The 15,715-nt window shown below is 39.0% G+C and overlaps 1 protein-coding gene across 1 annotated transcript in view; it reads left to right on the top strand.

Annotated features, from left to right (window-relative positions):
- Positions 1-12,849, top strand: part of KCNN2 (potassium calcium-activated channel subfamily N member 2) — a 104,225-nt gene extending 91,376 nt beyond the window's left edge. Inside the window, exons 7-8 of the mRNA XM_020780028.3 lie at positions 2,207-2,276; positions 4,374-12,849. Coding sequence (XP_020635687.3) covers positions 2,207-2,276; positions 4,374-4,661 — 358 coding nt within the window. The 3' untranslated portion in view covers positions 4,662-12,849. The remainder of the gene's footprint in view (positions 1-2,206; positions 2,277-4,373) is intronic.
- Positions 12,850-15,715: the final 2,866 nt, after the last annotated feature.

The following is a 15,715-nucleotide window of genomic DNA, read 5'->3' as shown; positions in this document are numbered from 1 at the left end:
AATCAACAAAATGTTGTAAACGGAATAACTGAATCGTGCAGTTACCTATAATAGATTGTGCAGAATGAATAAATAAATGAAGGCCAAATTCCTGTTGCTTAGCTTAATAAATCACGCTGGAGTAGGCCCATTGACTCAATGGGGATTTAGTGAGTCATTGATTCAAATGGGTGTACTCTAACTGCAACTTACTATGTTAAAATCAGTCACAGTTAGAGTTGGCCTATTTGAATCAATGGAAAATATGGAAGAGTTCACTCACCAAATCCTCATTGGACCAATAGAAGGCTGAGTGAACCTTGAGCCGGCTACCTGGGATTGAACCCTGGGTCATGAGCACAGTTTTAGCTGCAGTACAGCATTTCAACCACTGCGCCACGAGGCTCCAGTAATTCCTACCTTTGGGTCCTCTATATTAACATCAGTGGAGAAAAATAAATGAAGTCTGCTTTCACTAGAAATCTCCCTACGGTCATTGGAGTGAACAGGGAATTTGGGATGTTTTATACATAGAAATAGATACATTTTTTTAAAAGAGGGAAACATTTACCTGTTTAAAATTTCTAAGAAAATTTATTTGTGCCAATGATATTAGAAATTTTAAACTTCTCTGTTCTCACATGTTTGGAATCCTGAGAGGAAAAGAACAACTGTGTTAGTCTGTGCAAATATATCAGACAAGAACCAAGGAAAAACAAAATAAAAGACAAAAATGTTGTGACACCTTAAAGACTAACTGCTGCGTTCTAATGTGAGCTTTCATGGATCAAGTCCACTTCCTCAGACATAAGAGTGAGACTATTTTACTGTCATATTTATACATGCCCCCGTGACCTGGTGGGGATACAGATAATGGATGAAATGACAATGGTTTGTTAGTAAGGAAATCCCTCACACACATTCTTGTCAAGAATTGATATAATTATTTATGATGCACGTGAATGGTCTCAGTTGTGGGTTGAAGGTGGTAACTAGTGGTGTTCAGACATTTTCTTTTCTGGTTGAATCAATCAAATGTTCTTTAAGACATTACCAGGTGTGAAATACTACACTGATTCACACAGTTTGCCACTTGTGTCAACTATGTCACTTATCAGTCTACCTTGTAGACATTATTCATAGCCTTATAGCCTGTTCTTTTACTAGTAAACCATTGTCACTTTGTCCACTATGTGTATTCCCCAAATGGCCCTGTATAAATATGACAGTCATATAATCTCACTGTTGTATCTAAGGAAGTGGATTTGATCCATGAAAGCTCATGTTAAAATACAGCAGTCTTTAAGATGCCGAAATGTTTTTGTGTCTTGGTAGTTTTGGTTTTTTTGTCTGATGTAAGAAAAAAGGTACCTAGAGTTTTACTCAACCAGTGCCACTGAGCAGAGATTTTGAAAGAGACATGGTTGTCTTTTTACAATTGGCAACTATTTCTTGTTTTTCCCTCCTCTTTCCCCCTGTATTCAGCTAATTAACATAGATGGAATTACATAGAGGCCAAGTAAAGAACATACCCATGAGTCCTTTTTCAAAATAAATATAGTTATTTTGGGTATAATCACTGCCGGATAAACAAGGCAACTAGGGCACTTTAGAATACTCTAATGTGTGAATACATTTTTAAAAAATCAATGTTATTTCAAGTCAGAATCATTAAGGAAAGTAAAACTAATATATTAACAGCTGTTCTCTTTATTTAGCTGCTGGTCAGATGAAAGTTTTTAAAAATTAAGAAGGAACTCACTTATCACTGTATTTTCATCAGGTTCAAACACCTCCTAACCAAATCCATTTCAGACTGAAAAGGGCTTCTACCTGTATCTAATCATGTAGGCATAAGGAAGAGGCTTATTTACTAAGGTAATCATGAGATTTAATTGTTCACAACTTCCTATGCCTACTTGCCAGGATACTGGAGCTTTAAGGAATGTTTTGGCTTTCTTTCATATACTATGAATAAATCCTTACCCCCCTCCCCACACCTGACAATAATTAGTCTCGGGGACATCACATTTTCTTGCTCTCTCTTTCTTTTTTGCGGTGTTAAGGAAGCATGCTTTTCATTGTACCAGACACATAACCAGTTACGACTGTACACAAAGTATTTGAGACATTGTTCATGCGATTATCTGTTTAGATGCATGCTGTATATGAGTTTTATGACCTGGCCAAAAAAGCAAGTTATTTGACTTGAATTTTCATCTTTTAGATTAAGAAGTGTTAAGATGGAACAGAGGAAACTGAATGATCAGGCAAACACTTTGGTGGACTTGGCAAAGGTTGGTACAGTGTTCATCAGAGGACATTAATGTTCTTTGTGTTTGTAGACTGATGTCCATCTAAATTCTAAAGCCCAGGATAAAAAGTCATTCAATATGCAAGCACTGTAAGAATTAAATATATGTTTTTAGAATCACTAGACTAAGCATACCTTACTCCCTATATTTCTGTAAGCCGTATCGTATCTTACTTGGGTACTGTTGCTAGCTGATGTTTGCAGCTGAGCAATGAGTACACGTGCAGTCATGTGTAGTTGTGCACTTTCCATAAGGAACTGATTGGCCACAGTGCTGTACTAGTTCAGCATTTATGTTCATTTGATGACAAGGAATGTTTGTGAACATTCTAATATTTGAGAAGTTACACTCTCAAGAACTTAACAGTCTAAATTCCAAGATAAGTGAATAGATAAAATATCATGGAAGGGATGTTTCTCATATCCTCTCCCAAATGTAGCCACCCTGACCCTCCCAAACCTTGTTGAAAGGTTAGTGGTCCCTTCTGAATAGGGTGGGATGGGAGGTAGGGGGCAGATGACAAATTGGGGAATTCATCCAAAATCACACATATGATTTAAGAGAGGCTTGTGGCCCTCTGAAGACGCTTGCAGGCAGGCAGATGGCTTCAGAGTGGAGGAAGGGACACATTCATTCAAAGTATGTTAGGAGGCAAGTCAGTATTCACAATGGTTCATTTTCTATCAAAGTAAAAACACAATTTGGCTCTGGGGAACTTCACACACACCTTTGGGATTAGAGAAAATGTATGCGCAGGCAAGGAAACAGAGAAAATAAAAGCTAACTGAGAAGGAGGCCCAGGAGATACTGTTGTCAGGAGCAGAGACCTTGAGAAGCATGTTGGCTGAAGGACAGGAGCAGAATAGGAGAGTTCAGGAAAAAGAAATTGGAGGAAGGATATAGAACTGAAGAAATGACACAAGGAGATCAAAGAATGCAGAACTGGTCAGAAAGATGGCTGGAAGAAGACTAGCATAGGAAAAACTGTTATTGGTGTAATTCTTATATCTATGCATTTTTTTTCAAAGTAAGGGCTTTATACTAAGATGATGGTTTGCCAACAAGGTTCCAAAAGACAAAGAGGGATAGGGTCAGTATTGTTTGGATGCATCTTGGTGTCATAACATGATTAGCTTGTACAGACCCTGATAGGCAGTCCTATACCATGCCAGGTTAGTTTTTTTCCATCTGGCCCAATACGTTGCCTTTGACCAACAGCAGTTCTCCAGGTTCTCAAGCAGAGATCTTTCCTGTGATATGACTTTTTTATTGGGAGATGCTGGCATCTCCTTTCAGCCTCAGCCAGCAATGAAATAAATACTGGGAGTTATCCAAAATGTGTAGAGATGGTTATGGAAGGCTACCATAAGCTACAAGAAGAATGGTCTGCTTAGGCATTGCTCATGCTCACTTACTTGTAGGACATTTCCTTATTGAAGTTGGATGGCAGTGACCATTTGCCAGAGACAAGAGATCCCAGGCCCAGTTTAACTGATTTGTAAAGAGTTTGCATGGATTGTTGCAATTAACCAGACTACATTTTTGCAGAGGCTATGTATGATGCCCTCCCCACCATGTCTGTAGTACATGTCTCAAGGAATGGAGATAGGCAGCATATGAAGAATGGATGTACATACCTTGGAGAACACATTTTTCACTATATAACATGGGCAAAAGCTTTTAGAAAGTTGCAACATTCCATACTCTCCATATTCAAGAACAATAAAGTCTTAGAGGATCTAACAGAATCCATTTCAGAAGGAAAGAAGCTTCTCAGCTTTCACTGGTAAATAGCATTTGTCGAACCAAGTCACATTCCTGCCTCTGACCTACCCACTTCATTATTTGGTCAGTCAATTAACTAAACTACAAGTTGCGGCTCAGTACATAACTAGAGTTCAGGATAAAGCAGTTTGTGAAACTATTTTGATGATGAAGCTGGTTGTAGACTGTTTGGGCTTCCACTTTTCATCTTATTGTGCCTTGTTCTAGAGCTGAATGAAATGAACGGGTTTTGGATACAGCAGGAAACCCCTGTGCTCCTAGTACTATACCTTCACCTTTTCCTCTTTTTTCCAGACGCAAAACATCATGTACGATATGATATCTGACTTAAATGAAAGAAGTGAAGACTTTGAGAAGAGGATTGTTACTCTGGAAACAAAACTGGAAACATTAATTGGTAGCATTCAAGCTCTCCCTGGACTGATTAGCCAGACAATCAGCCAGCAACAGAGGGATTTCCTTGAAGCACAGATACAAAACTATGATAAACATGTTACCTACAGTGCAGAACGATCAAGGTCCTTGTCTAGGCGAAGGCGGTCTTCCTCCACAGCACCACCCACTTCATCAGAGAGTAGCTAGAAGAGAATAAGTTAACCACAAAATAAAGACTTTTTGCCATCATATGGTCAATATTTTAGCTTTTATTGTAAAGCCTTATGGTTCTAATCAGTGTTATCTGGGTTCTGATGTCAGAATTCTGGAAACCTGAACACAAAGTTTTAGGCCAAAATGAGTGAAAACTCTCTCTTTTTCCCCCCTTTCAGATGCACAGTGAATGCACCTATTATTGCTATATAGATTATTCCTCCTGTAATTTCACTAACTTTTTATTCATGCACTTCCAACAAACTTTACTACTATAGTATACAATATAATAAAAGGGTTAATTTCTGCACATAGTTGCTTGGTCAATTTGACTTAACATTCACAGTTCTTAATTATTATTTTTTTAATGGAAATGTTGAATATGCATCAGTTATATGGAGACTGAGCTCATTCTGTATTATCCAGATATGACCTTATTTCGCACACGTTTGCTATGCAGGAAAGGAGGGTTTAATATGTATGATGTATCGATTTAAAAGCCTGTGTTAAATTGTAATTGTCTTTGGCTGCAGTCCTGTTGGTTTACATGCAATTAAGCCAGTTAATGTAAGCAGGATCATGCATGCATTGGTGGTTCAGGATCCCACCAACTTCCTTAGCCACAAATGCCAAAACTGTCTGCCTGTCTTAAGAGGTGACATTTTCATTTTCACCTTCATTAGTTAGGTTGGCTCAAGAAGGTGAAGTGAGAAATCACTTCTTAAGCCAGTTGCTTGAAAGTTAAGTGGTGAGAGCTGTTGTACCAACAGCATACTCATCTGTCACCATTCTCACAACATCCACCCATGACTGCATGCTATATGCTCTTCTAAATTATTTATGCCAAATAGTTGTTTACAAAAAAAATATATTGGGGAAAGGGCTGATATATAGTACTCCGTATCATTTTAAAAGTTTTCAAATGTGTTTATATGAGGGTGGGTAGGATTAGTGTATGCTTATGGTTTTGTTGAGAGAAAGTCTCCATTGACCAAAAATGTCTCAGCATCTCAATGTATTGTGTCTCTCTTCTATGTTAACAGAATCCTCTGTAAATCCTACCATTTTATCCCTACTTCTCAATATCTGTACACAGTGTTCCGTACTGGTAAATGAGGTTGTACATACTTCTGTATAGACACATCTAGAAATGGTTGCTCTTTTGAACCATTTCTTGATGCAATAAGGAAGAAAAAATGCCCCATGAGAGCAAGTATTTCTAGGTTGTCTACACACAGTTTTGGCCATATTTGTAAGAAGCCTGCAACATACGTATGTGCATTACAAGCTAATCCTTAAAACAGACATATCTGAATGCTCAGAGGCAAATTGGAAAGGTCCTTATATATTTATTGTTGAAAGAAATGGAAGTCACATTTTTTTTGAATTTGGAGCAAATTAAAGTCTTTCTCAAGAATGATCTCTGCAAAGACCTGCTGAGACCCTGAAGTCTGTTGCAAGAAGCAATTATGCATTTGACCATTTCGCCCCTAACTTCTTTTGCATTTGATCAAGCATCCACACAGGAACAGCTTGCCAAATGCATAAAGCAAAATGAAGCAAGAGGAAAAAAAAACTTAATAAAAAACAATTTAAAATTATATTTTGGCTGTGGTACATGCGTTTCAGGATAAACAAAAGTGAAGACGCCTTACAGTCATTCTCCTGTGTTTCTTAAACTGGAATTTGTGTGCATACTTTGACGGGAACTAGAGAGCTACTTTATTTTATTATTTATTTATTTAAAATATTTTGGCCTCATTTTTCTCCTTGGAAAGGACCCAAGGTGGCTTACAACAATGAAAGACAATATTTAAAGTTCACAACAATGAGCATACAACAATGTTAATACTGTATCATTAAAGGACAATATTTTAAAAATATGAACAGTGAATAAGGAGGCATCTTACATCGATGAACAGCTAATATTAAGTCAGAGATCAATAAGTATATAAAAAAATTAAAACGTCACTCTGGGAAATGAAAAACACAAAAATGGAAAACACAAGTAGTACTAACAATCCAGTCAAAGCAGTAATGCATAACAATTTATCTAAAAACCACACACGGGTAGCTGGTTACTGAGGGAAGCCTTGCCTGAAGAGGCCTTTGCCTGCTTGCAAAAGGGTAGCAAAGATGGGGCCAGTCTGGCCTCCTGTATCCTCATCAGACGCACCTGTGAAGGTGGCAGGACTGAGAGAAAGGTCTCTCCTCATGATCTTAACACCCAAGCCAGCTCATCATGGGAGATATGGTCTTTGAGATAGCTTGGACCCAGGCTTTATAGGTTAAAACCAGCACTTTAAATTGTACCTGGTAACTGATCAGCAGCCAGAGGAGCTGCTGTAACGGGGGGGGGGGGGGGGTTCTGTGATCCCTGTAATCAGCCCCAATCAGCAATCTGGCTGCTGCATTTTGGACTCGCTGAAGTTTCCTGACACCCCATCAGCAGCCCTACATAGAGCGCATTACAGTAATCCAAGGGATTGGGCACATAAGAGGTAAACACAATTTATCTATAAACTGCTTTTTAAAGTACTCCCAACTGATGGTTTATTGTGGCACCACCTCCCTGACTCCCTCTGTCACAATTATGAAACGGAATGCCTAAACAGGGCTGTAGTGTTATAGAGCTGAATGTCTTAAGTGGATAAAGCTAATAAGGAAAAATTAACACTGTGATTCACAGGATAAACAGAAGAGTAAGTGCTGAATTGAACTGACAGCATGATGTTAGACAAGCACCAAAATGTTGACCCAAAAGCCATTTGCACTCTTCAGGATTTAAAATGTAATGTTTGGAAACTCTTAACAAGTTCTCCAGTGTTCAACTCTTCATGCCTGAAGGGCACGGTGCTGTCCCTTTGCTTGAAGGAACCCTGCCTTTCTTCAACATATAACTGAGAGAATTTCAGGGTGTTGAGAAAATTCAGTGTGTGTAGCTCCATCATCTGGATCAGAAAGGCCTCTAGGGTGAAGTTCCCCTTTTTATCATTCACCAAGCATTAACCACTATCATTCCCCTAAACCTCAGGGTACTGTTCTCAAGTGCTGTGTTAATTACTATACCTCCCTGTAATAAGAACCAAATTTGGGTTATATTTGTTGGCAGCATACATGTCTTAGTGTCTGGTTAACATTCTGTTTTTTTAATCCAGCAAGACTGAGGGATATGTAAGTATGTTTCACTTCTATTTATACAATTCATGAGAGATGGGACTTTCATTTTCATGTTTTTTTTTTCCCCCAAAAGAGAGCCTCTTAACGCCAAATGTTTTGCTTTAATGAGAGGTTCATCAAAGCTTTAGATTTTTTTTTTTCATGTTAACTTGTTCTTTTGCCCTTTCCTCTATCTGTTGTCTGTCACATTGCCTGGGCAATGTTTGATCAAATAGCATCGTGAGAGTTGCTGTTAGTAGTCAATCAGAATGTTTAGGAGGGGAGAAGAGGGAATTTTGAATTGTGGCATCTATTGAAGAATGTGCTTTTAAAGCACCTGTTTGTGGAACCTAGTGAAAATTTTTCTTTTGTTTCATTCCTGTCTTCTGGGTGAGAGACTCTGTGTTGCTGAGCTCCGTGGTGCCATACATTTTAATTGTGCTCTTCATCTCTGCCTGTGGATCATTTTTGCCTTTCCCCTCCAGGTTTATTTTGGGAGAATCTCTCCCTCTTCTGCTCCTTTCCTGGATTATTTTTGCCACCTGCTGCTGTATGTGCTACTGGTGGACACATTACTGTATTTCAGGAACTATTCTCTCTCAGACTGAAATCCTGTTGCTTAACATAGTACGAGCCAATTATAATAGGCCTAATGAATCAGTAGGGATTGGTGAGACAAATCCTCTCCAAGTTCCAATGGATCGACTCTAGTTATATCTTATGGTGTTAAACAATAGGATTTCAGTCCCTTTCTTTCTGTAAATGTGAGACTGGTTCATTTACACATAAATCTCTAAACATAAATCTCCAGTTCTTATTGATATCTGAGGAGAGACCAAAACAGCACATACCTTGCCTCTATAAACAGGCTTCCTTCAGTCATGAGGCTTGGCTTCCTCCAGTCACAAGCCTTATGGAACTGATATCAGCTGATGCTGTACAAATCAATTGGAACACACCTCGTTGGAGGTGGAGCCGGTGGGCTCAGATGCAACAGGGACTCCTAATGTGCGAGCATTCTGAGCCCAGAGGCGGAATCCTCAAAGCTAAGTTTTCTTAATATTTGGCTTAGAAAAGTGGGGGGGGGGTCTTATAAACAGGGGCATGTTATAAACAGAAAAATATGGTAATCCATAACCTATCTTTGTATGAGGGGCATAAGGTATGGAAGTAGAGGACACTTTTTTTCCAAGATGTTTCTGGAAATGCCAGTCAGCTCAAAAATAATGCACACACCCCATGTATCCTGTTTGATAGCAAAAATGTTGGCCACTAAAATTCATCCACGATAGGAGCTTCAAAATCAGATGTAGGGCTGGATGCAATCCATAGGCTGTGTGTTGTCCACCCCTCTGCTGTTTTTGTCTGTATTCTGTATGTCCTGAATGTATCAGATTTGGGCAGTGTGTAACTGGTAGTTTTGTGAGCTACAAGCATGGAGATTTGTGTTTACTATGGAATTTTGTATCCCCAAAGCCATATATTTCTTCTTTTTCCCTTTATTCAGAGCAAATTTATATTCTTAATAGTAAAGAAGTAGGTCTCAAAATCTGGCAAAATGTCACAGGTGGCAGCAGTGATACAATTGCATGTGTGTGCTTAATTAATCTGCTTTTCAGGGCACTAGAATTCTATTTATCATCTTGAAGAATTTTTATTATTTTAAGAGCAAAATTCTTAAAAGAATAAATCCATCAACTGGTGGATTGGTTGAATTACACTGAAAAAAGTATCCTTAAAATTGTTTCCCACATAAACATTTATTGTCAGAAATTATGAGCAATCCTAAAAATGTCATAAATGTGCTTTGGAATAGGATGTCTAAAGGTGAAGCTGGCAATTAAACACCCAGTACTGTACATGATCCTCCTCAGTTTCTTCATCTCACCTTTTGATCATTTAGCTTTTGTACAGTCCTACAAAGGACTAGGGATTTTTATTTTTATTTTTACTACGAATTCCACAGTTCTCCTTCCTAAGAGTCACATCTGCAGGACCTAGGCTTTACAAAAACTAAAATTGTGCTCAATTGGATAGGCATAAATTCCTGTTTGAAATTGATGCTTCCTGGCAACCATATGGCACTTTCCTTCTCAAACAGGAACCTAGGCCTATCCAAAGCATGAAGCCTGACAGCTGGGTATTCTCTTCAGGTGAACACAATTTAGGTATTTGTACAGTTTGTGTCCTACAGGTGGAAATTCTAGAAAGAAGAATTATGGGATTTGTAAATCCAGAAAATCCAAAATGCACATCCCCTACAAAGGACCAGGTGTGAAAGCCAGGTAACATTTTCTGCTGCGTCCATTTGCAGCATATGTGGTATATTTCATGTTTTCTCCCAAATTAATTCAACTATTCTCAGGTAACTTCAACCTGCACCTGCCTTCAATGTAATCTGACATCCATTCCCTGTTTTTATATCTGAAATAGATGTCATTATGTTAACCAGTTGTATTAACCAACCTAAAGCAAGTAAATTGACTCTGTATAATTCATATATGATGCCAACAATCGGGGGAAAATCTATCTAAGGAAAGCAGCAAGTTTTGTGTTCTGCTCTAAAGTTCTCTATTGGAATCTGTGTTTCCAGCTCATATAGAAATGCATATGCTCTTCTTTTTAATGTGACATTTTCTTCAGCTCCATGATCTCCAACCTACCTGTCTAATGTCTCTTTCTGCTAGTGAAATGCTAGTGAAAGCTGAAAGCTGTTTTATTTATTTTAATATTAATTAACATGATTGTCATATAAAAATAATTGTGGTTTCTGTTTATAGTGCTTTTAATGACTTCATTATGTTATATTTTATAAATATAATATAATCATATAAATATATATATTAAACTTTAAGCAGCCCTGGGCATGATTTGGTAGAAAAGCAAGGTGTGCATCTTTCTAAATTCATTAGCTGAATGTTTTTCTTATTCACCTTTTGTTTAGGTATATCAAATATTCATGACATTGTGTAAGCCATGGTGAGTGAATTGCTTCCTCTGTATTTTCTGCCTTCCTGCCTCCCCAGTGTATTTAAATCAGAGTTAGTTCTGATAATAGAAATGGGCCAGGTCGACACACACCTTCTAATCCTTTCTCAATCTGCAGTCACTCCAGTTGCTTCACATGATCTCACCCCAGTGTTTGCGTTTCCTCCCCCCCCCCGATAGCAATATCAAGTTCTGTTTTCACTATATATTGCTCTAGATTAATTCCAGAGCAAAAGGAAAGGTGGGTGTTGTGCACTGTCAATTCAGAAGCTTCTTAATCAGCTTTGACATGGCATTTTTCTGACATGTAGCTCCAGCCAAAGAGCCAATTTTATCTTTTTCTCTCTTCCCCCTGCAACACAGTTAATGCAGTTATGAACGTTAGCAACTTGTAAGTGTTGACAGAACCACAGAAGTGTACTGCCTATGCCGCCATCCTGTATCCTCGGAGGATTCAGAGTAAGAGGCGTGGGATAACTGACCTGTCCTTTGCCATCTTTATAGACAGGCAGAACAGACATGGTGGTGATACAACAAAAAGGAGGCAAGAGGGGCAATTACTGCCATCTTGCAGTTAGACTTTACATTACAAAGGAATGCACATTTCCTCTGACTGACTTGTTCTCCCTACCAGTTTGGAATTTCTTCAGAAATATTGTATTTTTCCGTGTATGAAACATTACTTTTCCTAAAATCACTACACTAAAAATTGAGGGACATCTTTTACACGGAAGTAAGCTGAGAACATGGAGAGAACAAAACGTCCTGTACCTTGCCTCTGTAAACAGGCTTTCTTCAATCAGAGGCTTAGCTTCCTACAGTCAGGATACTTAGCTTCCTTCAATCAAGCGCCTTATGGAACTGATGTCAGCTGATGCTGAACAAACCAACTGGAACACACCTCGTTGGAAGTGGAGCCTGTAGGCAGTTCTCAGATTCAACAAGGACTCCTAATGTCTGAGCATTCTGAGCCCAGAGACTGAATACTCAAAGCTAGGTTTTCTTAATTTTGGGGTTAGAAAAGTGTATGTGTGTGTGTGTGGGGGGGGGGGTTCTTATAAATGGAAAAATACAGTACATAGCAATGAGACTTGCAAAGTCCATGTTTGGCTTCCAGTGACGAATCACAAAATGAAAAGCCAAACCACATGCAGTGAGAAACACACGTTTTACCACTTGAGGGAGTACCTCTTCTACAAACATGCTAGAAGTAGTGACCCTCAATAGTGGAAGCAGCCATGATGGATAGCTCACTAGTTTAGGGCATCTGGCTGCTGAGTCAGGGGTTGGGAGTTCGATTCTCCACTGTGCCTCCCTGACAGGAGCTGGACTTGATGATCCATAATGTCCCTTCCAGCTCTGTAGTTCTAAGATTATAGTAGCTTCCATTAACAATTACTGTGCAGCAATGCTACAGAGAAACAATTTCACAAAACCAAGAACACAAAACAGTTTCAAATTACTTTTGTTTCCTTATATGGAAGTAGGAAAAATGATCAGCAATGAAAATCCAATTATCTCTCTCTCTCTTTTGTTTTATTTTAAGCTTCCTCAATTGTACCCTATTGCTGGATTTCAAGAATACATTGGACATCTCTCTTTTTCCACGTTTAGACCACTCAGTCATATGCCTGAAAACGCTCTTTGGATGTTCTGCTGAGTCCTTCTAAAAGAGAATTGGCAAAGACAGAAGACATCCAGTTTCCTTAGGACACTGTGCCTTTGAAATAGGAGCAGAAAATTGGTTTGTCTTTGGTAAGTGAGCAAATGATATACGGAGGACAATAGAAACTCAGGCGATATCAGATCGGTTAAAGCAAGATGGCTGGTGGAGCATCCCTTCTTGTAATCTTGTTTCCTGGTTTCTTTAAATCAATTAAAATCTAGTTTGAAAGGAACGTGTGTGTGTGTGTGTGTGTGTGTGTGTGTGTGTGTGTGTGTGTGTGTGTGTGTGTGTGTGTGTGTGTGTGTGAGAGAGAGAGAGAGAGAGAGAGAGAGAGAGAGAGAGAGAGAGAGAGAGAGAGAGAGAGAGAAATTCCAGTTCCACATACTGACTCAAAAACTGCTCTCATGAATTTGGGACCATCATTTCCAAATCTCCTGTTGAAAAGAAAACCTTGAAAGTGCAGATGCACAACACTGCACTCAGCAAGGTGGTCTGTTCTGAAATATGCCATTAATAGAAAGCAAGTCAAACACAAGGTCAAGTGGATGAAACAAGAGCCTCATGAAAAGGACACACAGGAGTAGCGAAGTGGAACTTACTCTAAAGAGCAAGAGGAAAATAAAAGACATCTCCAAAGGAAAGGGACCAGATCAGTCTGAGCACCGGTGGTGGCTAGAGGCTTGCCGGTTACAGAGTCTCTACTTTAATTGATTTTCAGGATGCAACAAATAGGAATGGTGTTGTACTCCAGTCAGCTGTATGTCTAGGGTCTTGTCTACTTGAGTGAGAAAGTAAAAATTGGTTTGGAGTAATTACCCTCTAATGTTTGCAGTAGAAACTGGTACACCGTATATACACTAGCCTAACAAGCTGGCAAATATTTTGGAACAAGCACTGGGTCTGATTTGATATCCTAGGATAATCTTGGAGGACTAACATGGAGGTAAACGCGTTTGTATCCACAATGAAAAGAAGAGACAGAATAATTCCACACACCTCTGAGAGTTGAGGGACACAGCTCATGGGCCAGATTTTCACATAGTTAAAAAAATGTTTAAGCAGAGGTGAAGTGGAACAAAATAGATATTATACAGAATGAGAAGGAATAACATAAAACTCATAAAAAGACTGCCTCTTACTTTTGTGGTAGTCTCTCACTGCTTAATCTTTTATTGCCGACTGTTGGTTACAATCTTTCTGTTGTTCAGCTTCTGGAGGAAGGTTTCCTGGATTGATGAGCACTGGTCTTGATCGTTTCACCTTTGAGAATGCAATTTATGGCCAAACTGGATGTGGCAGCAAATCCGTATTTGCATTTAGTGTACATATTTTCAGAAAACACAAATATAATCTGTTGGCACTAGGAGCTAATGGGAGTTATAATCGGAGTGCAAATAGACGTTTCAGCAGTGTGATTTGTATTGTGATTACAATCTACTTCAAGCTTTAGAAAAATGGGTAGGGAGGAGGCAGAGAGTGCAGCAGAGGGAAGGTAACCCTACAATCTATTTAATATGTGGATTTCTGATCTTGGAGGTTTCCAGGAGATGCAATACAATTTTTTTCCCCACAGAGAAAGAAGTAGCCACAAAAGGGATACCAGCCACAAAAGCAGTCTGGGGCATGTTGTCCCAGGGCCATACTTAGCTCCTCACCTGGTCTATACTAATTCTTCTTTTGTGTATAAGAATTTGTGATAAGAATTAGAGGTGGGAGTATTCGTACACGAATACGAATATCCCCGCACAGGTGGCATTAACGAGGGTCCAGCCCCATTGTGCCATCTGCAGCGGATCAGTGAGTGGACCTTCTGGCCCCATGGGGATGGACCCTCGTTAATGCCACCTGCGTGGGGATATTCTAATAGGAATGCACCATACCGATACCACATATCTGGAAGAAAACAACAAAGAACATTCACCTGGAAACACAGAAACATTTCCTTTCAAGCAACTTTCACTTTTGTTGTTTATTCCTTAAATCAAAGTGTGTGTGTGGTGGGGAGAAGTATGATATAACTTGTTTTGTTTTAAAAGAGGGAACAGCTTGTTTCCATGACATTTATATACTAAGCTTTCTCTAAATGACAAGCATATTGGTGAAACACAATATTTTCCTGCCCTTTTTTCTCCTTTGATCTTTGTTTAGTGTCTTTGTGTAATAATCGAGAGACGTGAGGTTATATGCAAAGATCCCTTCTATGAATTGACAGGCTGCCTGGAAGGTCTTATGTGGGTTGCCTGCCTATTTAAACCACCTGGTGAATTTAACCACTTGCTTGCCATACATTGACCATCTGGCATCATGTCTGAACACCATGTCTGAATGCAAAATTAGTCCCAGAAATTCTAAAGATAGGTCATGCTGTCAAAAGAGATGAACATTGTTTTAAAATTGTTATCTCCTTTTCTTAGGAACTTGGGGAAATTTTGTTCTGTAAGGACTGAGTGGAAGGATACTTCGGTAAATTAGGTACCTGGCTGTGGAGCCAAAGGTTGGGAGTTTAATTCCGAATTGTGCACCCCCGGAGAAAGAAGAGCCAGCCAAAGTAACCTCGGCAAACAGAAGAATCCCCAGAAGAAAGGAATGGTAAACCATTTCTGAGTATACCTAGAAAACCCTGAAAAGGGCTGCCATAACTCAGAATTGACTTGACAAAATATAATTACTTTTACTATTAAACAGGTTAGGGGTTTCTTATAAAGAAAATTTTAGCACCCCACCAATCCATAAATCTCATGATTTCTCAGAAGAAGTAATTGCTGCTAAAATTATAAGAAGGTGTCTTTTCTAGATTGTCTATCCAGCTCAGTACTTTTTGCTGCAACTGGAAGTGATCCTCTACAGTCTTGGGCAGATAAAATCTTTCACATCTTATCTAACCTTATAAAATAAAGAGACTATAGGAACTGAATGATTCCCAGAATGATATGATGGACTAGGACTCAGAAGACCTGGATTCAAGTCCCTAATTGGCTACAGAAACTCACCAGAAAGTGGAACTGGTAAAATCATTTCTTAAATATCTCACATACTGTACCTTGAAAATCCTATTAGAGTCAGATATGACATTACGGCACGTAACACACAGGAATTGACCCTGGGAACTTCTGCATCTGAAACATGTGGTCTACTACAAAGCTATAAGCCTTCTGAAATGGCACAAAATGTGTGTAGCGTAGATATGGTCTAGCCAGGATACATGAGGGCAGGGATAGATTTTCCAACTAGCTTT

Source organism: Pogona vitticeps, chromosome 2, assembly GCF_051106095.1.
Source record: "Pogona vitticeps strain Pit_001003342236 chromosome 2, PviZW2.1, whole genome shotgun sequence".
NCBI classification, from domain to species: Eukaryota; Metazoa; Chordata; class Lepidosauria; order Squamata; family Agamidae; genus Pogona; species Pogona vitticeps.
Note: the sequence above shows the minus strand (reverse complement) of the source record. Positions and strands in the feature narration are given on the sequence as shown.